Here is a 23,136-nt window from a genome sequence, read left to right on the forward strand (position 1 = left end):
TGATTTTCTAAAAGAAAAACGAAGCAGTGGCGTACTGTAATATGCATTGCTCAGTTACACATTTTATGATTTTATTTCAGTGGAAGTTTTTTGTCTACGGAAACTTACTTGACTGAATTTCACTGGTTCCGCTTTTAACCATGTTAACACTGTAAATTTATTTTCATGATTGGGCTGTCGACTGTAGATACCATGCTTTTATCCTTCATTATTGGAAATCTCGCACTGTACAATTATCAAAAAAAGCAATGCTTGACTTCAAAGGTACCAGTTTAATGGCCACGCCCACAGTGCAGGAACCTCTCTCCAGCCGAGGTCACCACAGTGAGCAGGGATCCAGCAGTAGAGATGCACTTTCACCAGACAAGCCCTGTCTTCTGCTAACGTCACGAAGTGCATTCAGTGGCTCAGGAAGTGTGTCATGGGCCCTAATACTAGCAAAGAAGTGGCCTCTTGCCCCGTTTGGTAGTAAAAGACAGTCATAGTTGGGGTGTAGTGGACCCTAACCCCTTCGCTGCCAGGCCTTTTCCCCTCCTGTGCCACGCCCTTTTTTTGCTATTTGGGGTAGTGGGCGCTGAGGCCCCTGTAACGTTTTGACCACATAAGGTATCCATGCCAAATTTGCATCCTTTTCTTCCAACATCATGGGGATTCTAAAGGTACTCAGGGTTTATGGATTCTCCTAGAGGGGTCACAGAAATGAGCCAAAATACAGCAAAATTTAGTTTTTTTTCGGAAAAATTGGAAAAACGGGCTGCAAATGAAAGCATCTGGGTTTTTCCCTGCAAATGTTATCAAAAAAGGGTTTGTGGGGTTGAAATCACCATTTTCCCAGCTTTTCGGGGATACCAGACTTTTGTCAGAAACCAAACATTTTTTACACAGTTTTGGCATTTTTCTGGGACATAGCCTAATTTTGCCATTTTTTGTGCTTTTGACCTCCTTCCAGTTAATGGCAGAAATGGATACAAAAGCAAAAATGCATCCTGGAAAGCTATACATTTCCGAGAAGAAGACAAAATTCTGAATTCAGCAAGGGGTCATTTGTGTAGATCCATCAAGGTTTTTTTAATAGAAACTAACAGTTAAATATAGGATAAATTGAAAATTAGTTGAAAAAAACAGCCTTTTGTGTCAACGTTTTCACCTTTAACTTCTTCTAATTATGAAAGCTCTTTGAAAGCAATATACCATTACATCCGCTGGACATTACTGGTTGTGGGGATATATAGGACTTGTAGGTTCACCAAGAACCCGACGAACCCAGAGCCAAAAACTGAGCAGCAAATTGCAATGTTTTTTATTATGTACCGGGTACACAGTAATTATTCTGTAAAAATGTGTACATGGGAAAATCGGTATGAAAGACACCTATGTATTTCTGAAATGGGAACAAAATATAGAGTTTAGAAACAGTAGATATTTGCACATTTCTGAAATTGGGAATTCTCATACTAGCATGAGAATTATCAGTCATTTTTTAGAATGACTTTTTTTTTACACAATATCTTTCATTTGGAAGGCAGAAATGCATCGAAAGTCAATAGATAATAACAGTTCCTTTACAAACCTGAATTACCCTATGTCTGCCAATAAAAATGGTACCTCACTTGTGTGGGTAGCCATAGTGCCCGCGACAGGAAACGGCGCAAAACGCAACGTGGTCACAACTCAGTATCGCAGTGAAAATTTACCCTTTTTTGGCAAAGTGCCTAGCTCTAGTTTTTGAACCCTAGCTCTGCGGACACCTTGGGAAACCTAGCAACCCTATACATTTTTGAAAACTAGACACCCAGGGCAATCCAGGATGGTGTGACTTGACTGCCTCCCACCAGGGTCTGTTACCCAGAATCCCTTGCAAACCTAAAAAATTGTCAAAAAAGCCACATTTTCCCCACATTTCTGTGGTGGAAAGTTCCGGAATCTGCGTGGATCCACAAATTTCCACCCACCCTGCGTTCCCCAAAGTCTTACCAGAAAAACGGTACCTCACTTGTGTGGGTCGGCCTAGTGCCCGCGACAGGAAACGGCGCAAAACGCAACGTGGTCACACCTCAATTTCGCAGTGAAAAATGACCCTTTTTTGGCAAAACGTCTAGCTGTAGTTTTTGAACCCTAGCTCTGCGGGCACCTTGGGACACCTAGCAAACCTATACATTTTTGAAAACTAGACACCCAGGGGGATCCAGGATGGGGTGACTTGACTGCCTCCCACCAGGGTCTGTTACCCAGAATCCCTTGCAAACCTAAAAAATTGACAAAAAAAACACATTTTCCCCACATTTCTGTGGTGGAAAGTTCCAGAATCTGCGTGGATCCACAAATTTCCACCCACCCCGCGTTCCCCAAAGTCTTATGAGAAAAACGGTACCTCACTTGTGTGGGTCGGCCTAGTGCCCGCGACAGGAAACGGTGCAAAACGCAATGTGGTCACACCTCAATTTCGCAGTGAAAAATGACCCTTTTTTGGCAAAATGTCTAGCTGTAGTTTTTGAACCCTAGCTCTGCGAGCACCTTGGGAAACCTAGCAAACCTATACATTTGCTTAAAACTAGACACCCAGGGGAATCCAGGATGGGGTGACTTGACTGACTCCCACCAGGGTCTGTTACCCAGAATCCCTTGCAAACCTAAAAAAGTGACAAAAAACCCACATTTTCCCCACATTTCTGTGGTGGAAAGTTCCGGAATCTGCATGGATCCACAAATTTTCACCCACCCCGCGTTCCCCAAAGTCTTACGAGAAAAACTGTACCTCACTTGTGTGGGTCGGCCTAGTGCCCGCGACAGGAAACGGCGCAAAACGCAACCTGGTCACACCTCAATTTCGCAGTGAAAAATGACCCGTTTTTGGCCAAATGTCTCGCTGTAGTTTTTGAACCCCAGCTCTGCGGGCACCTTGGGAAACCTAGCAAACCGATACATTTTTGAAAACTAGACACCCGTGTGCTTCCAGGAAGGCATGGCTTGCGTGGATTTCCCAACGTTTCCTTACCCAGAATCCCCTGCAAACCTCAATTTTAGCTGAAAAAATCACATTTTTCACACATTTTTGTGTGGGAAAGTTGTGGCAGCACCGGGCTCACTCAAATTTACCACCACCCAGCGTTGCCCCGGGTCTCCCGGTAAAAATGATGCCTCACTTGTGTGGGAGGCCCAAGTACCCGCGACAGGCAAGGGCCGAAAACGCAGTGAGGCGACATCAAAATTGCCTATCTCAAAACCACCTGGTTTTTGAAGGGGGGGTCACTTGGGTTTTTGGCCCGGTGTTCGGCGGCCATCTAAGGAAACCTACCAAAACCATACATTTATGAAAACTAGACACCTGGGGGCTTCCAGGGAGGTATGGCTTGCGTGGATCCCCCAACGTTTCCTTACCCAGAATCCCCTGCAAACCTCAATTTTAGCTGAAAAAATCACATTTTTCACACATTTTTGTGTGGGAAAGTTGTGGCATCACCGGGCTCACTCAAATTTCCAACCACCCAGCGTCCCCCCGGGTCTCCCGGTAAAAATGGTGCCTCACTTGTGTGGGAGACCTAAGTACCCGCGACAGGCATGGGCCCAAAACGTATTGAGGCGACACGAAAATTGCCTACATCAAAACGACCTGGTTTTGCCAGGGGGGTCACCTGGGTTTTTGGCCGGAGCTCGGCGGCCACCTACGGGAACCTACCAAACCCACACATTTCTGAAAACTAGACACCCGGGGGATTCTAGGGAGGTATAGCTCACGTGGATCCCCCAACGTTTCCTTACCCAGAATGCCCTGCAAACCTCAAATTTAGCTGAAAAAATCACCCTTTTCACACATTTTTGTGTGGGAAAGTTGTGGCATCACTGGGCTGACACAAATTTCCTACCACCCAGCGTTCCCCCAGGTCTCCTGATAAAAACGGTGCCTCACACGTGTGGTTTGCCGGGCATTCTGGGTAAGGAAACGTTGGGGGAAACACGCAAGCCATACCTCCCTGGAATCCCACGGGTGTCTAGTTTTCAGAAATGTGTGGGTTTGGTAGGTTTCCCTAGGTGGCCGCCAAGCCCGGGGCCAAAAACTCATAGGACCCAGTTTGCAAAACCAGGTTGTTTTGTGATAGGTAATTTTGATGACTCCTCAATAGGTTTTGGGCCCTTGCCTGACGCGGGCAATAGGCCTACCCACGCAAGTGAGGTACCATTTTTCTCTGAAGACTTTGAGGAACACAGGGTGGGTGGAATTTTGTGGACCCACGCAGATTCCAGAACTTTCCGACAAAGAAATGTGAGGAAACTGTGTTATTTGGAACACATTTTTAGGTTTGTAATGGATTCTGGGTAACAGAACCTGGTGAGAGCCAGTGAAGTCACCCCATCCAGGATTCCCCTCGGTGTCTAGTTTTAAAGAATGTACAGGTTTGCTAGGTTTGCCTACGTGCCAACTGCGCTAGGGCCCAAAATCCACAGGTATGCACATTGCTAAAAAAAATCGGAGCCCAGTGGGCTTTCTGCCGCCCTGGGGGGGAATTGGGGAAGGGGGTTTCATCCTGATATGCCCCTAAAGGGGCAGAAAGACTGTGGCTATTTTTTGGGGGGTGGGGGCATTGGTATGACCATTTTGGGCAGCCCCCACTCCCACGCATAAAAAAAGCCTGCATACTCGCTGGCGCCTACTGGGTTTTCTGCCCCCCCCAGGGGGCAGATCAGGGGCCACTGCCACCATCTGCCCTCCGGGGGGGGGGCAGAAAGACTGGAATTTCTCTGGGGGTGGGGTGGGGTATTGTCATGCCCATTTTGGGGAGCCCCTACCCCTACACTAATAAAACAAAAAAATTCATGGTTTCTAGTGGGCATTCTGCGCTCCCAGGGGGGGGCAGATTGGGGGCTACTGCTCCCATCTGCCTCCTGGGGGGCAGAAAGACTGTCATTTTTGTGGGGTGGAGAGTGGGTGCATTGGCGTGCCCGTTTCGGGCAACCCACACCCTAAAAACAATTGTGCAAAAAAAATCCCTGGTGTTTAGTGGGCTTTCTGCCCCCCCCGAAGGGGCAGATTAGGGGCAAATGCCCCATCTGCCCCCCGGGGGGGCAGAAAGACTGTGATAATTGGGGAGTGGGGTGGGGGCATGGGCCTACCCGCTTTGGGCAGCCCCCACCCCTATTTTTTTTTTTTTACAATTCCCTGGTGTCTAGTGGTCTTTTTGCCCCCCCCGGGGGGGCAGATTGGGGGCCAATACCCCATCTGCCCCCCAGGGGGGGCAGAAAGGCTGTAATGGTGTCAGGTGGGTGGGGGCATTGGCATGCCCGTTTCGGGCAGCCCCCACCCTAAAAAAAAAACAGAAAACAAATCCCTGGTGTATAGTGGGCTTTCTGCCCCCGAAGGGGCAGATTAGGGGCCAATGCCTCATCTGCCCTCCGGGGGGGGCAGAAAGACTGTGATAATTGGGGGGTGGGGTGGGGGCATGGGCCTGCCAGTTTTGGGCAGCCCCCACCCCTATTGTTGTTTTTTATAAATTTCCCTGGTGTCTAGTGGGCTTTTTGCCCCCCGGGGGGCAGATTGGGGGCTACTGCCCCCATATGCGCCCGGGGGGGCAAAAAGACTAAATAATGCCCAAAATAAACTAGGGGGAGCAAAGGCCTTTGCCCAAGGGGCCGCTCCCCCCTCCCTGGTATCTAGTGGGTGGATCCCTGCTTGGGGATCACCCTCCTGTGGCGATCCCCAAGCAGGGATCCACTGGGGAGGGGTACCATTGGAAAGGGGAGATTCTCCCCTTTCTAACGATACCTCTCCCGTCTATCTACGTGCTCAGGGGGCTGAGATTGCCCCCTGAGCACGTAGAAAGTGAAACTGAAATGAGCCTCTTGGCTCATTTCAGTTTCACTTTCACTGTAATGACGTTGGCGCGCCGTGCGCGCCGATCGTCATTACAGTGAAAGGGGGGGGGGGGAGCCTCGGGAGCTGGGGGAGCTCTTCCCCAGCTCCCAAGGCTATTTTGGCAGAAAGGGAATCACCCCCTTGGTAGCTTTGCACGAGCAGGCAGCCTTATCTCAGAGGCAGTGTGTAAAGCATTTGTGAACACATACAGTAATACAGTGAAAACAGTACAAATGGACACCACACCATTAGAAAAATAAGTAATCTTTACTAGACTTAACACAAGACCACGACAACAATCCACAATACTTTAATCAAAAATAGACTTTTAAAATGGTAGAAATAGCTTAGTTCACTGTAGATGGTAAAAGCGACACTTTACTCTCAAAGTACCTTGGATGCGCCACGCAAACAAACAAAAGGGTTGCATGGAAGGTGATGCGTTGGTTCCTTGCTTAGGGGGAGTGATGTGTCGGTTCCTTACTGCAGCGCAGGGGAAGTAATGCGTCGGTTCCTTACCGGAGAGGAGGTGATGCGTCGGTTTCTTACTGCATTCCGGTTATGATGCGAAAAGATGGCGCCGCAATGCTGCGATCCGGTGCAATGCGACAAAATGGCGTCTTTGATGCGATGCAGCAACATGGAGGCGATGCGTGCACGCCCAACGGCAGTGCGGCGAAATCGGTGAACTTTGGAGCCGCGACAGGCCCTATGACACGTTTTTCCGGTGATGCAACGGCAACCTCTGAGGCGGCGGCACGCTACTCCGGTGATGCGACACTCTTCGTCTGCAATGCAATGGTGAACAGCTGCGGCGGTGACAGGCTTCTTCGGCGATGCGATGCCAACTGTTGCGACGGCGACACGCTTCTCCTCGTTGCGTCACGCTTCCAGCTCCCAGCGACACGCAGTCTTCTCAGAGGGCCCAAACAACAGTAGGCACCTCTCTGCAGGTAGAATTTCCAGCAAGGGAATTCAGGGGGGCTGGTGGTGAAGTCTTGTATCCCTGAAACTTCAGGCAAGCACACTTCAAGCCCTTGGAGATTCTTCTTCAAGATGATGAAAGTTCACAAAGTTCCTTTTCTCCTTTCCTTGGCAAATAAGTAACCACTGCAGGCCAATCCCAGAAATAGCACAGCACAGGGGCAGTCTTCTCCTTCAGCTTCTTTTGGTTCTTCTCCTTGGCAACGGGTTCGTCTTAATTCCCCGAAGTGATCTAAAGTTCTGGGGTCTGGGCCCCTATATTTATATGCAAAATCCTTTGTCCTCTGAAGGCAGAGGGTGCCTGTGCCCAGCCAAAACCAGTTCTGTCCTCCCTGGTGCAGCTTCTTGGCAGGAGGTCGAGACAACATTGTTGAAAGCAGACCTGGCCCAGATAGCTGAAAGGAAATCTCCTCCCCCTACTCTCTATTCTATGAAGGCTAAGGTCAGTGAAAGGAAATCTCCTCCCCCTACTCTTTATTCAATGCAGGTCCTATTCAGCCCAGCCCTAACCCATCAGACTGCTGGAGCCAAGGCCCTCTCCAGCCCCCTGTCACTCACAAACCAGACATGGAATACACAATCCTAGCAGAGGCATACTGGATGTTTAGGCAAGAAAATACCTACTTTCTAAAAGTGGTATTTTCAAACACAGAACGCAAAACTCATCCACACTAAAAGATGTATTTCAACATTCTGAGTTCAGGCATACTAAGATGTATTTTTCTATCTTGTTCCCTGGGTCAGTTCGGGTTATAAGATGTTATAATGAAACTGCTCATTCTGGCCTATGGGAACAGGTAGCTTTGCAATAGTGAAAAACGAAATTGGCTGTAATTCACTATCAGTACATACCACACACATCAGGCCATGTCCTACCTTTCTCATACAATGCACCCTGCCCATGGGGGTACCTTGGACCTAACTTAGGGGTGACTAACATGTAGAAAAGGGACGGTTTAGGGTCTGGCAAGTGTGTACACTTGCCAAGTCGACATGGCACTCCCAGATTGCACACAGGCTCTGCAATGGCAGTCCTGAGCCATATTTTACCAAGCTGCTTCTGTGATTGGCACAACCAGTGCTGCAAGCCCACCAGAAGCATTTGATTTACATGCCCTGGGCACACATGGTGCACTATACTAGGGTCTGACAAGTAAATCAAATAAGCCAATCATGGAGTCACTAATCCATAACACAATTTACAAAAGAGAGCATATGCACTTTAGCACTGATCTGCAGTGAAAAAGTGCCCAGAGTCATAAAACCAACAACAACTGGTCAGAAAAAATATAGGGGGAAGGCAAAAAGTTCAGAGATGACCCTGCAAAAAGGGACAAGTCCAACACAACCCCCTTCCAGCCAAAACGCAGGGTAGACCAATCACTACCTTGATGGGATTCCCTGCTTTGGGCGTTAGAACATGGATCCTGGCCTGCAACTGCAGGGGCATACCCCAGTTCTATGCCAATCTGAACCTTTTTGGATCCCTCTGTCCATACTCTCAGGGGCCACAAAGCTAACCCATGGGGAACCCTTCTCCTCACCTGTGGACACCATCTGTGCAGCACCTAACTTTAGCTTGCTCACAGGTGTGTCCCAACAGACAGACAGTACCCACATGGCCAACACAGTGGTGTGGCCCAGTCCACCACGGGGTGCGACTCCTGTCCCCCTCCCAGGGGTAACTTTGTCCTCCAGAACAGCAAGCCACAGTGGCCACTGACAGCTGTCAGTGATGAGAACCAGGCCCCAGGCCTCTCATGGTTCTCCAACCTCTGTGGCGTTAGAGAGCGGGGGGCAGTAGCCCTAGGTACTTGGCACCCTTGGTCCACTCTCCCTCCTGTCAGGTATGACATCCTGACACTGACCCACCAACCCCGGGCCAGTACCCGGTGGTTGAACAGGAGACTGGGGTGGGCCTTCCAACACCCAGTCCTCCTTCTCCTCGGGGCTCTGTACCCTCCCACTTGGAGCGGTACCCCCTTCCAGAATTGTCAGGGCACCTGTGGCAGGTGTCCTGCACTATTCGCCCACCAGTTCAGGGGTGCTATCCTGCAACTGGGATCCCAGCTTAGGGTCTATACCCTTACACTGGGCAGAGGTCAGGGGTGAGGCTGCCCTCTCTCCGCCCCCCTTACTGAGGCCCTGCACCGTCCCACGTGGAACGGTGCCCCCAGAAGACAAACCGATAGGGACACTGATTACAGTTGTCCTTCCCTCCAGGCCAGGCAACACCTGAACCTGCCTTCCCAACCCAAGGACTAAACCCTGCGGCTGAGCTCCTGCCCAGCACACCAGGACTTCCCGGGGAGCACACAGGCCCCCCCTGAGGGTAGCACATAACTCCTGTGTTGTGTGACAGTCTACCTGGTGCAGATCTCCTGACCCCTGTCCATCTGACAGTGTGTGAAGATCCCCCAGGACAGAAGTGGTGTCACTATGGTCACTCCTAGGAGACTCAGCTCTTCTGGCTGGCCCCTGGTGGTTCTTCCACTGGGGACTCTCTCCCCCTCTCCCCCTCTCACCCCTCAATCTGGACTTCTGCACCCTCCACTTAGGAGTGGCACTGCCAGACACCAGAACTGATGGAGGTCCACTTACAGACACTCCCAGTTCTCCTGACACTAGGAGATCCCCCTCTGGACTACTAGTACAGCCTAGGCTCCCTACCTGGTGTTCCCTTAAGGGCCATCCAGGTCCTGAGAATGAGGTTTGGGCACTTTGGGACACATTCCAGTCTCACTCCTTCTCCTTGGAGACAGGGCGTGAGGCCCTTCAACCCTCCCACTACACCGGGACCTAGCTGGGCCACTCTGAACCTATCCCACCACTCTGGGCTGTAAGGTACCTGAGCCACTCCTCTTATGGTCACTCCCCAATGCCTCTTCAGACCCTCTGGAATCCACCAAAAGGTCTGCCTCCCTGGTGAGCTCCCTGGGGTCAGAGAAATCACACTCCAACAGGTGTTGGCATAGCTCTGGAAAACAGGGACTTACAATATGCTCTCCCACATTTGGATCACACAGCCCCCCACAGGTGTTATCCAAACTATCCTTCACCTCACCATCCAGTGCCTCGCACACGTACTCCACACCACTCTCCTGAGATTGGCAAGACAGTATCTGACTGTCTCTGTCACTCAACCCACACTCTTCTGGGCAGTCTCCACACTCACACACCAGGATTTCAGCCATGGGGGAACCCCTCTCCCTGCACCTCTCATCTAGAGTCAGTAGAGTGTCCCGCCCAGCATTAGGACCATGAAACCCTGCATCAGTTTCCCAATTCACCTCAGGGACACTGTGCACCACTGGAGCTACCTCATATCCTTGAACCCCCTGATGTATGTTCACCCCCTCCTTCAAGTCAGGTGCCACATCTCTGGGTGTGTGTATTGCTCCCTCAGCACTAGATAACTCAATTTTGCTGCCACCATCTGAGCTGGACTCCACCTCCAACCCAGCCAAGCTCACTTCCTGAGCTACATACTTTTCTTTTTCAGCTAATCCTCGCACTCCCAGTCTAGCTGCCTCAGCCTCCGGTCACGAACACAAATCCGATTCCTCTCTTTACGAGCCAATCTTTCCCAAAATGTTTCCTCCTCAGGGCCACTGCCCTCTTGGTATTCTGGCTGGGGATCCTCCCACTCAGATTCCTCCTCAGAGTTATCTGCTAGTGTTGCTTTCCAGCGTAGCACCTCATAGCTATGCAGGCCTGCCTCAAGATCCCGCCTTGTGGATCTCCTCTTCACAGGTAGACCCCTCTCCTTGCAAAATACTTTCAGTTCCCTTATCTTGTAGATGTGCAGGTTCCAAAAGTTGACTTCCATTTTGACAAGGCCCAACAGGTGCAACAACTAACCAGAGTTCCAATACCCAAATTCCAAAGGGAAACCGGGATAAATAGTATGTGGTTGCGTAATGGTCTGCACTCACTAGTAGTGTACACCAATCACTGTATATGAGTCACAGATGCAAGTTAAGAATCCTCACCGCTGACCACCAATGTAAGAACTGGGGGTCTCTAGTTGGCAACGGTATACACCTTTTGACCAAATAGGAACCCTTGCTTCTAATCAGGGTAAGCGGGCTACACTCCTAAATAACCCCTGCTCACCCCTTGGTAGCTTGGCATGAGCAGGCAGGCTTATCTCAGAGACAGTGTGTAAAGCATTTGTGAACACATACAGTAATGCAGTGAAAACACTACAAATGGACACCACACCAGTTTAGAAAAATAAGTAATCTTTACTAGACTTAACACAAGATCATGACAAAAATCCACAATACTTTAATCAAAAATAGACTTTTAAAATGGTAGAAATGGCTTAGTTCACGGTAGATGGTAAAAGCGACACTTTACTCTCAAAGTACCTTGGATGCGTCACGCAAACAAACAAAAGGGTCGCAGGGAAGGAGATACGTTGGTTCCTTGCTTCGGGGGAGGTGATGCGTTAGTTCCTTACTGCAACGCAGGGGAGGTGATGCGTCGGTTCCTTACCGGAGAGGAGGTGATACTTGGGTTTCATACTGCGTTCCGGTTACGATGCGAAAACATGGCGCCGCGATGCGACGATCCGGTGCAATGTGACAAAATGGCGTCTTTGATGCGATGCGACAACGTGGAGGCGATGCGTGCACGCCCAACGGCCGTGCAGCGAAATCGGTGAACTTTGGAGCCGCGACAGGCCCTGCGACACGTTTCTCCGGTGATGCAACACTCTTCGTCTGCGATGCGATGTTGAAGAGCTGCGGCGGCGGCACTCTTGTGCAGCAATGCGACGGCAACTGCTGCGGCGGTGACACTCTTCTCCTCGTTGCGTTGCTCTTCCAGCTCCCAGCGACACGCAGTCTTCTCAGAGGGCCCAAACAACAGTAGGCACCTCTCTGCAGGTAGAATTCCCAGCCAGGGAATTCAGGGGAGCTGGTGGTGAAGTCTTGTATCCCTGAGACTTCAGGCAGGAGGCAAGCACACTTCAAGCCCTTGGTGATTCTTCTTCAAGATGATGAAAGTTCACAAAGTTCCTTTTCTCCTTTCCTTGACAAATAAGTAACCACTGCAGGCCAACCCCAGAAATAGCACAGCACAGGGGCAGTCTCCTCCTTCAGCTTCTTTTGGTTCTTCTCCTTGGCAAGGGGTTCGTCTTCATTCCCAGAAGTGATCTAAAGTTCTGGGGTCTGGGCCCCAATATTTATACTGCAAAGTCCTTTGTCCTCTGAAGGCAGAGGGCGCCTGTGCCCAGCCAATACCAATTCTGTCCTCCCTGGTGCAGTTTCCTGGCAGGAGGTGGAGACAGCATTGTTGAAAGCAGACCTGGCCCAGGTAGCTGAAAGGAAATCTTCTCCCCCTACTCTATTCTATGAAGGCTCAGGTCAGTGAAAAGAAATCTCCTCCCCCTACTCTCTAATCAATGCAGGTCCTATTCAGCCCGGCCCTGACCCATCAGACTGCTGGAGCTAAGGCCCTCTCCAGCCCCCTGTCACTCACAAACCAGACATGGAATACACAAACGTAGCAGAGGCATACTGGATGTTTAGGCAAGAAAATACCTACTTTCTAAAAGTGGTATTTTCAAACACAGAATGCAAAAATCACCCACACTAAAAGATGTATTTTAACATTCTGAGTTCAGGCATACTAAACTTTATTTTTCTATCTTGTTCCCTAGGTCAGTTAGAGTTATAAGAGGTTATAATCAAACTGCCCATTCTGGCCTATGGGAACAGATAGCCTTGCAATAGTGAAAAACAAAATTGGCAGTAATTCACTATCAGGACATGCCACAGACATCAGGGCATGTCCTACCTTTCACACACAATGCACCCTGCCCATGGGGGTACCTTGGGCCTACCTTAGGGGTGAATAACATGTAGAAAAGGTAAGGTTTAGGACATGGCAAGTGTGTGCACTTGCCAAGTCGACATGGCAGTCCCAGACTGCACAAAGGCTCTGCAATGGCAGGCCTGAGCCATATTTTACAAGCTGCGTCTGTGGGTGGCACAACCAGTGCTGCAAGCCCACCAGCAGCATTTGATTTACATGCCCTGGGCACACATGGTGCACTGTACTAGGGCCTGACAAGTAAAACAAATAAGCCAATCATGGAGTCACTAATCCATAACACAATTTACGAAAGAGAGCATATGCACTTTACCACTGATCAGCAGTGAAAAAGTGCCCAGAGTCATAAAACCAACAACAACAGGTCAGAAAAAATATAGGAGGAAGGCAAAAGGTTCAGGGATGACCCTGCAAAAAGGGCCAAGTACAACAACACCTTAATGGCTTTTGCCTCAAACTGCTTCTGCCTGTGGACATGGCTGCCTGTGCACCGTGGACAATGGCACTGGAATCCCTCGCGGGGCAACAGCTGTAACACGTGTTACACATGTTCAGGGTAGGTGCTTCACAAAGGTACTACAAGAGCAGCAGCTAAACAACACAAGCTGTAAGCTGACTGATGTTGGGCTTAGGGAAGGGGCACCAGCATATGTTTTTATCTTTGCTCTTAGACACGCAGGGTTGCGGTATATTCCAGTACCCAAACCTCATGTAGACTCCTATTCGTATGGGTATAAGGTTTTTAGGCTTCTCCTTTGTTATAGGAGAGTTTTAATGTTCGCCCAACAGCAGCAAGATACACGCATCTGTACATGAAAGGCCATCTTCACCGTCCCCCAGCTTGACTGTGTATTCCTTGCTTGTCCCCAAGAAACCATATATTCACAAACTTCTCTTATAGAGAAAGTCAAACCATTTCTTTCAGAAATTGATATCAATATAAATTCTGCTCCATCAGTGGAGTTTACAGAGTTCTGCCCAGTCTGCGTAACACTTGTAATGCAGAGTTTCGGCAAAACTCCCTCAACCACCACGTGGCAGAGTTTTTTCTCATGCGCGACTCACCCATATTAAGTTGGCAAGCGCGAGTTAGAATTGGCATCCTCTAACACAATTTTCATTAGGATGGCACCCAGCGAGATTTTCTCAAAATAAGTGGTCGTTTGCAGTTGTGACCGTTCACAGTGAGAAAGCTGCGACTCAAGTAGAAATCTACTTGAGCAGCAGCAAAGAGCAGTGCCCACTGGCACGCTGCGTGGTGCAGTTCGTGCTGACAACAAGCTCCCAGCGCTAAAAATCAGCACAACTTGCTGATTCCGCCTGCTTGCGAAATCTCGTTGAGTTTTCGTGTAACTCGGTGGATTTCTGCAGAGTAAAACTCTGTGAGTTCCACCCACCCCTAATCAGAACTGTTGGCCCAGCTCTTGTACTCTCACATCTGGATGGTGGCAATATCCTACTCTGCGGCCTCCCAGACTCCACACTGGCACTTTTTAGGAGCATCTTACATGCTGCAGAACTTCTCCTACAGGGCCTAAAGATATATGATCGCATCATCTCATCCTCATCAGACTGGAGACTAAGTAGTGTAAAGAAGAAACCCAAAGACAGCGGGCTTTTTACATCAATGCTTCCAATGTCTGGAGCAACATCCCCATATCTATAAGGACCACCCCAACGCTGCTCCAATTTAGGAGAGAGTTGAAAACGCACCTATGTAAAGAACACTACATCACAATGCATTAACTATAATACAGGTGGCTCTTCTCTTACTCATTGGTTTTATGATTGTCTTTGATCATGAACAGCGCTCTGTCACCTTTCAGCTAAATTCATATTATAAACATACCATATACATACATACAAACTGAATTTTACTTGACTTTCAACAAATTGCCCAGCAGTTCAGTGGCACTTTATAACATCTGTCAGCCTCGCTTTTCAGCCAATAGCAGGTTGTATTCTGGGGCTTGAATTTAAAATTCATTTTGTGCTAAAAAATCCCACATGCAAAATGACGTTGGCTAAAAACCTCTGAATTGGCCTTAAGTGTCACTCATGACATGGCGCAGCTGACAGCTTTGTTTCAAGAGTTTACAAACCGTTTCACTCCAGTTCCAAAACTGTGTTTGTTTTAAATCCAAAACCAAAAGTAATCTCTGCTCACATATGTGGTGAGAATCCACTCTTTTATTCACATTGCACATTGACGTGAGGCAATGCATTGGCAATACCAATTGTTTTCAGTTTCATATAGGGAAACGTTTTATACCAAGCTTCTCTAATGCACAGTACATGTACAATTTGGGCATTAATAGTGCAATCTCCCCTTAATGAAATAATAGGAACAGGACAGGTGGTAGCAGCAGAAGAGGCAGTGTAAGGCTCTGTCACACTCACAAAAGGTATACCACAAATGTCAGCAGTGCAAGCACTCCTTTCTCACACATACAGCTGTAATCCCACAGTTGCTCAAACCAAACTCCCTAGCGGTCTATCCAAGCTCCAGCACACGAGGCCATACCTGGGCAGGCCGTAATGACTGCGAAGAGCGAGATAGAATCAAACAAAAGGGATTACAGATGAATAATCAAAACACTACCTCCTCATCGAGTTCCTTTTCCCAGTCCTTAATAAGATGAGGGCATATTAATTGCCATCCAAAGAAAAACACAGCGATAACATTGGCCAGCAGAAACACAGTTTAATTAAAAATGTGCAATAAAAAACAGAACCACTAAAACATGTACCGTGGATGATAATGCACACAGTCACATCTGTCCTCTCCCCTGCCCAGCAGCTGATGGGAAACAATAGTGGAAGGAGAGCCAAAGTAGCTGCAGCATGTACCGTGGATGATAATGCACACAGTCACATCTGTCCTCTCCCCTGCCCAGCAGATGATGGGAAACAATAGTGGAAGGAGAGCCAAAGTAGCTGCAGCACATAAGTCATGCAGTTGGGCACCCAAAACCTTCTCCGAGGTTCTGCCATGCTGGTCGTGGGACATCCTTGGACAGATCCCAGATGGCACGTGTGAGAGATCACTGCAATAGAGATAACAAGGCACAGCCAGTGGGTGAGCATGGCACTCAAGGATTGAGACCATGCCAAACAGACTTTCACATTGATGAAAATAAACAGTACGGACACGTAGGTGTCAAGAGCATAGAGAACATCCTCGCTATGGAGAAGGGCTTTTCTGGAGAAGATGGATAAGGGGAAAAACAGCAGAAGATCCTGTACAGGGATGCTTGATCTTCATCACAAATCAGGGACCTTGACGCAACACCAGGTGATTAGGAAATATGTCAAGAAAAGGAGAACAATGCACCGCGGACTACAATGCCTCCAGGTTGCACCTGTTCAAACAGTAGAGTGCCACCACTAGTCAATGGGATCTTCCACTGCGATCCTGTCCTCCACAGTAATGCAGGAAATGTAAACAAATGACATTGGGAAGCCAAGCGGGGTGACAAAGGAGTTACTTTTTGTGTGTGCACCTCTCTGACCCTTACAATGACCCCCTAGGTAGCCCATCCATTTAGGTGAGGTAAAGGGATCACTTAAAGCATCAATTTAAGGGGTGGCAATTTCAAGGAAAAAATGTAACTAGAAAAAAAATATATATATAGATCCTAGGTCCTTGATTGTATGGTTAATCTAGACCGCCATTTGCGGAAAGCAATAATAGTGCCATCCCTGATTATTCCACATACATCTTTATACTTTCTGCACAGTCCTAAATCTTATCATAGCCATGGTCAGTCTATGACCCTGGGCAAGCCATTGCACTTTCATTCTGAGCATTCCCTGTCACTGCCATTCTTTCTTGAGCAGCTCTTTTTCTCTGGGCATATTACAAATTACTTCAAGAATTCTGCTCAGGCAGGAGTCCCTTAAAATTATCTACAGTAGGACTTTGAAATTTGAATGCGACTGCATCTGGAAGCACACAAATTCGACTAATGAACAACAATATTGTAGTTGGTAAAAATAACAATAAATGAAAAAATGAAAGAATATGTTGCTTCTAGGAAAATAGACTTTAATAAATCTCAGTGACAATGCGGGCTTTTGAACGCTTTGTAGGAATTCGAACCCTTTCATAGGACAAACATGTCCCTGCATATTAGTGGTATGCTGTGTCCAAAGAGCGTTCTTATTAGCAGACAGTTTCTAGGCATTTTACGACTTTGCTAAAGTATTTTTCCATTTCATGATAAGTCTCAAACATTCCATCAGTTTCATTTTGTTTCTGATAGTAACACATTTTATCGTCGATTTGGCACATTGAAGGCGAGTCTAGTCATGATAGTTCATTTATAAAACAAAGAAACATTTTAATATCTTAAACTGCATACCATATTTTTTCTAGAAGAACGTGTGTCGTGGGGTTTGATGCAAGTTTCTGCCGGTCTGTTGGGTATCATGCTTGGTTTCTTCTAGTTAGAAGTTGCTGCTGGCTCGAGGGGGGGGGGGGGGGGCAATTGGCAACAATTGTAGGTTGTTCACGCACCCTGCACTCGCCACCGATTGAGGCAGGGGCAGGTTTAAGCTCCATTCGTCATTGTTTCACAAAACGGCACAAACTCGTGCTGTTGTTGTTTCCGAAGTGGGCCAACAGTGGACCGGTTACAGGTCTGGGCGATGTCCAGTCAGGGAGCGTGTGGGGGAGAAGTTTATTTCACCACTTTCCAATGTAAAGAAAAGTATTTACAGAGAAATTGTATTTATTTGCTTTGTTTATAAATGCTGCATGACTTTCAATCGCCTATTCTGTGAAAACCAAAAGCGTCGATCCACTTTTAAGAAGTCTCGAAGATGGATAACAGGAATGCAACTTTATTTTTGCATTTTCATCTACTTGTCAGCATTACACAAATACAGGCTGAATGTCTTTTTGACTCTGACCTAAAAAAGAGTTGTGTCTGTGACTAAGAGAAAGGGCGATCATAGATGGAGCATGTGGGGCTATTAAAGTTTAGAAGAGACTTGTTTTTTTAAGGTTATCCATAGATTTATATTCTTGTTTGATGAACTTTATTATATTCTCTGCCAGTAGTATTATCGACAGATTTATGCGATATGCCATATGAAGAGGCAGAATATTCCTTCCAATACCAGTAGGCCCAAATTTATACCTAGACAGAGGGATGACCTCAATATGGCAACTGAATTATTTTCAACAGGATGCATATGTAACTCAATCTATATGGGAGTCTTTGCCAACCATGACATCACGCAGTGATGCCTCAAGTGACTTTGACTGTGCCTCACACATAGGTGCTTGCAAGAATTCTAACAAGATGCACTAGAATAAATGCAGCATCTGAGGAACACATAGGGACATGTTTTTGAAAGCCAGAGACTTGTAATTTCATCAGATTTATGCAAAGGTCTTTCTTGTTGTGTGTTTGCATTCTCACACCAAGATTTCACTGTTGGGATCACCACAAATTGCCATTTGCCAATGAATTCTGCTAGAACTATATTGACGTCAGTTTGTGAATGTTTAATAATTAGGGCAACCACAGTTTGCAACACCATTCATGAGGATCCTAAATGTGTTAAAAAAATAGTATGGTCTTAGGCATGGTTTTTGTGATGCCATCCAGGGGCAAACAAAATGTTTATGGTTCCAACACCTTGAAACATGTGCTGCTGCAGACAACTAAAAGCTAATGGACTGAACACTGGAGTACACATATTCATGCACTTAGTGCCTACGTGTCTCCATCCATCACGTGTCCCTTACTAGCCATGAAGCCTCGTGATGAACCTGGATTTTGTATAAGAAAGGGCTTATTGACTGCAGTTCTCCCACATGCCTTGTGGCAATGAGCTTGGCTTCGTGTGAAAAAGTAGTTATATTTAACTAAGTGTGAGTCGTTGGGAAATACTACAACTTAAAGCTTTGCACCTGGGTTATAAATGCTTTTCTCTTTAGAGTTGTTAGTTGAGGGTCTCAATATGTTACTCCCAAAAAAGCCAACAAATTTACACCATGACTACATGACCATTAGTTACAGTTTTACTAAAGAGTCTACTCAACACAATCAAACATCAATTTTGCATTGAGTAGCATTGCATTTATTTTAAATACATTTCCGCTGAAGATGTGAGCAACGCATCTTGTGTCCCAAAGAAAGTTTTAGATTGAAGAGTGTGTTATCCAGTGAGATTGAAATCATGGTTGTAACTATGTCAGGGTTGAAAGACCAGGTCTGCGGAATGAACAGTAAGCCCGTTGACTGTGCTGCAAAGCATTGGAGGTGGTTTTTAACAAAGACTGTTATTTTCTTTAAAGCCTCACAGCAAAACACTGCACTCAATTTGAAAAGTTTTTTCAATGACTAGTTGTGTTTTATTCCTGATTTACCTTTGAATTAATCCTGCGTTTATGGCCTGATTCGCAGGTATTTTGTTCAATAGTTGTATTTTAGTTTTGGCTTGGGTGTGACTTACTGAAAAATTTCTTTGAGTAAAATATACATTTCGTACAGAAAAATATCGTTGTCAGTTTAGGGCCAATATGCGAGCAAGTGTTATTCCTCGAAATTCATGAGTAAATCTCATTTACGCTTGGATTAAGATAGAACTGCTAACGTAAATGATTTATAAACCGGGCCTGGAAACTTAGGAGTAGTTTAAAACATAGAAAGGAGCAAAACACAACTATTCACAGACGACACCTTTGCACTAGGAACAGTGTGTACATTGCAATTATCCACTGTAGATCATTGCTTTCTGTTCTGTTCAAAAGCTTTGCAGTATGAGAATGTGTGTATCTGCTAAGTGCCTTACAGAACTGGTCACTGGATTTATGTCAAGTTCCGTGAAAAGCCTCAAAGAAATTCACAGCATCAATTTCCGTCAAGGAGGCTGCAGAAAAATGTATTTTAACTTTTTACACAAACCTCAACTAATACTATTTTGTTAAAAGATTTTTGACAGGTGCCTTCTTTCTATAAAGTTGCACTTGTTTTAATGTATAGTTTGTTGTACTGTTTCAGCATTACTGTTACAAAGACGAGTATATCCTAACCTGATTTACAGACTTATCATTGCATATTGAGATCCGCCAGGAATCTTAAGTACCTTGTAAGCTCATTATTGCAGGCTAAGCAGCTGGAAAACCGCCAGGCCTTCCTGATGGTGCGGATCATTGAAGTAAAGGAGTCACATGAGAAATTGTTGACTGTGATGATATTGCAAAATGAGCTCTCAATGTTAATGTATACAACATCTTGGTGTGCAACAGAATTAATTAGGAGCAGTGTGCTAGAAGTGCCCTCGCAGTATGAGTGACTGTGCGCCAAGAAATATTCAGATGGCTTTGAGGAGATAAGACCCCATCAGCAGTTTCTGATCAAGGCTCCAAGATCTTCACTGCATTCATGTTTTACCTTTAAAAGAGACGTTCTGTAGTCTAAGGCCCCCCTTGCTATTATGTCTGCCAGCATCGTCTGGTCTCGTCTGACCTGAAGTCCAGTGCCTGGGACATTAAATTGAAGAACACTAAAAGGAATGGGTGGGAAGCTCGAATAAATCCCAGCCACTGTTAATTATTTGTGGTTGCATTCCAGTCCATCATTTATTCCCCCCCCCCCCATGCCACCCCAGAAAGGAATCACAATTCTCCATCAAGTGCACAGTCAGTGATCACCCTAGTGACAGCAGCTGGATGCTTGTCAAACTAATTTCCCAGTAGCACTGTATTACTGGATTAAACCTTATCATATATCTTGAATATTTTATAATGTTGTGATGCTTTGGTGTATAGCTGTATAGACAAATGAATGTTTAGTAAACTAAAAGAGCATATAAAACTCCATATTTATTCTGAAGTATGTTCTAGAACTTCACTAACAATATAAAAGAAAATAATGTGTCGACCAAGAGTTTGTTTCATGTACTGCATGTGTTCTGAGCCTTAAAGCAATATTTAATGAAATGCTTAATTTTCTGTAGGTGAATGCAAATGTGAGGACACTTGGTCTGGATGCATCATGGGAGATATCGGGTAAGATGTTTATATCTGACCATCACTTTTGTGATCAAGAGGCATGTAGTGTTCAGAATATGCATTTTAAAACCATACATCATTCTCTAACTTGCATCCTACACAGGATCCACGTAGGTTTCTGGCTCGTCAAGACGTTTGATACTGATAATTATACTGGTCAAGTGGCCCCGAAGGGATGGCTGCCAAGAGCTTATTAATGGTCTTTTGGTTATTTTCTCAAAATTAAATCAAGGACATAAACAATAAATAAAAAAGGAAAAAGAAAATTTCCTTCCTTGTTCTTTCCTTTAACCCCACCGATCCTTCGGTCTTCTAAACAACATGTTTGATTCCCAACACCATTAATCGGCATAATCTCAATCGTGTTCCCAATGTTCCATCACTTGCAAAAAAAAAAAAAGCTTTTGAAATTAATGACCTGATAACGATATTTGCGGATGGGATAATCTGTCACAAACGTGACGGGTATCCCGTCCAACCTATTGCAAGTTCCATAGGATATAATGGAATTGTAATATGGCGGACCGGATATCTATGAAGTTTGTGACGGAGTAACCATGACCGCCAAATCTTTATTACTGTGATGGACTAATCAATGTAACCTTAATAGAGGCTCAGGCTGTTTAAGCACTGTTTGAAAATTTATTTATTCAAGATTACAACTGAGATTAAATAGAGTACATGTCAACAGGTTACAACAAAATGTATGGGATAAAGTACCCCCGCCATACATTATAAGGGTACTGCAAGTCACCGAGGACTATGTAGAGAAATGAAGCTGAAGGCCGAGGTCCTTCATAAGGTCACGGAACTCCGAGATGACTTTCACTATCCTTTAAGTGTACGGCAGAGGGTGCTTTATTCCTTAAGATAAATAGGCACGCAATAATCTTTCCACAATCTGCTTAGATCATTGGTGTCTTGCTGTTTCATGTTCATTGTAGACATTAAGAATAAAAGCAGAATGTTTGCTGCAAAATTAAACACAGCAAAAAGCGGTTAGTCATTTTTGCATAAATATATTAGAATAAGTTTAATATGTTTGATTAAAAATACTCTGGGCCAGATTGTGTAGAAACATGCAGGGATTCTGTCTTTCCTATGATGATCTACAATATGGAAACAAACATGTTGCCAACAATATCTCCATTTTGTTGATTACTTTTCTTTTTTGAAAAAAATGCCAGGAGATGGAAAAGCCAGTTCTTCATTTCTGTGTTCAAAGTTCAGCTGTAATTATGCTCTGTGGCCTGCCATCCACCTGTCTGCTGGCAGCAGGCATTGTGACATTACACTTCAACTGTGATAACATATTACAGGTGACCAGCTATGCTGTTTCTTTATTACATGTCCACAAGTTGCCTATAATAAGAAAATAAGTGACGGGCTTTTATACAGGCATTACAGGCTTCCAGACATTATACATTATCCAAACACAGATATAAAATGCAAACTCCGGCAAGACATCTAGTGAAAGTCATAGGACCCAATTACGAGTTTGGCGGTGTGGGAGTGGGACTTCCATGCCTCCGCCCCGCTCCCACACCACCAGACCCGTGTGCGCACCGCCCGCCAGATTATGACTATTAAAGTCACTGACGGGCGGTTCTTTGGCGGTCCCATGGCTCCGCAATGGGAACATCAAAGGCACTACCTGCACAGCATGAACTCTGCAGTCCATGCCATGAAGGTATTGGGATGCATGCACACAGAGGCGCACAGCATGTGCTACCCTGCATGTGCCCCCTGGCCATGAGACAACAGGGGGCCCCACAGGGTCCCCTTTGTTTCCTCTCCACCATGGTTTTCATGGCGCGGCGGTCTTGACAAGCATATTGTGTCCTTAAGACCCCCTCACCACCACCCTGGATCTCTGACTTCTGGCGGTTGCGGTGGTGCAATGGCGGGCCGATCGCCCAAGTTGTAATAGGGCGGTTGGACCACCGCTGTCCACACCGCCACAGTGACTACTACAGTCCACTGGACCGCCGTAGTCATAATCAGCCCTTAATCATTCAGAGCCTAAAGAGTTTTTTGTCTTGGATTTCCAATGCACACCTTTACCTGAACCCTCGTCACGGACAGCGCCATGGACTGACCCCCCTGATTAGGTTTGTGAAATTCATTTCCCTAAACTCCCTAATGAAAATCATCATAGATATTGACCACGCCTTCAAGGGCCATATGCCAAGAAGACAAAAGACAAACAAATGATGGATAGAAGTGTAGAGAAAATTAAACATTCACCCCCAGTCAACAGATCTGGGTTAAATCCATCGTTCTTTTGCTCACCATGCCACCTCAGTTTAGACCCAGTCATGTGCTAATCAGTCTTAACCCTGTGCCTCATGGGAACAGTCCAGCCCGAACTGCCAAGCCAGGTCCTCCCTGGAACAGAAACAAGCACCCTGGAACCGGTTTCGGGGTATCAGCC

General features: G+C 46.3%; 1 protein-coding gene across 3 annotated transcripts in view; it reads left to right on the forward strand.

Moving 5' to 3' along the window:
* Window positions 1–23,136, forward strand: part of ADAM22 (ADAM metallopeptidase domain 22) — a 1,168,071-nt gene that overhangs the window by 786,916 nt on the left and 358,019 nt on the right. For all 3 annotated transcript variants that reach the window (XM_085631338.1, XM_085631339.1, XM_085631337.1), the window contains exon 14: window positions 20,648–20,699. In XM_085631338.1, coding sequence (XP_085487464.1) covers window positions 20,648–20,699 — 52 coding nt within the window. The remainder of the gene's footprint in view (window positions 1–20,647; window positions 20,700–23,136) is intronic.

Source organism: Triturus cristatus, chromosome 10, assembly GCF_964204655.1.
Source record: "Triturus cristatus chromosome 10, aTriCri1.1, whole genome shotgun sequence".
In the NCBI taxonomy this organism is placed as follows: Eukaryota; Metazoa; Chordata; class Amphibia; order Caudata; family Salamandridae; genus Triturus; species Triturus cristatus.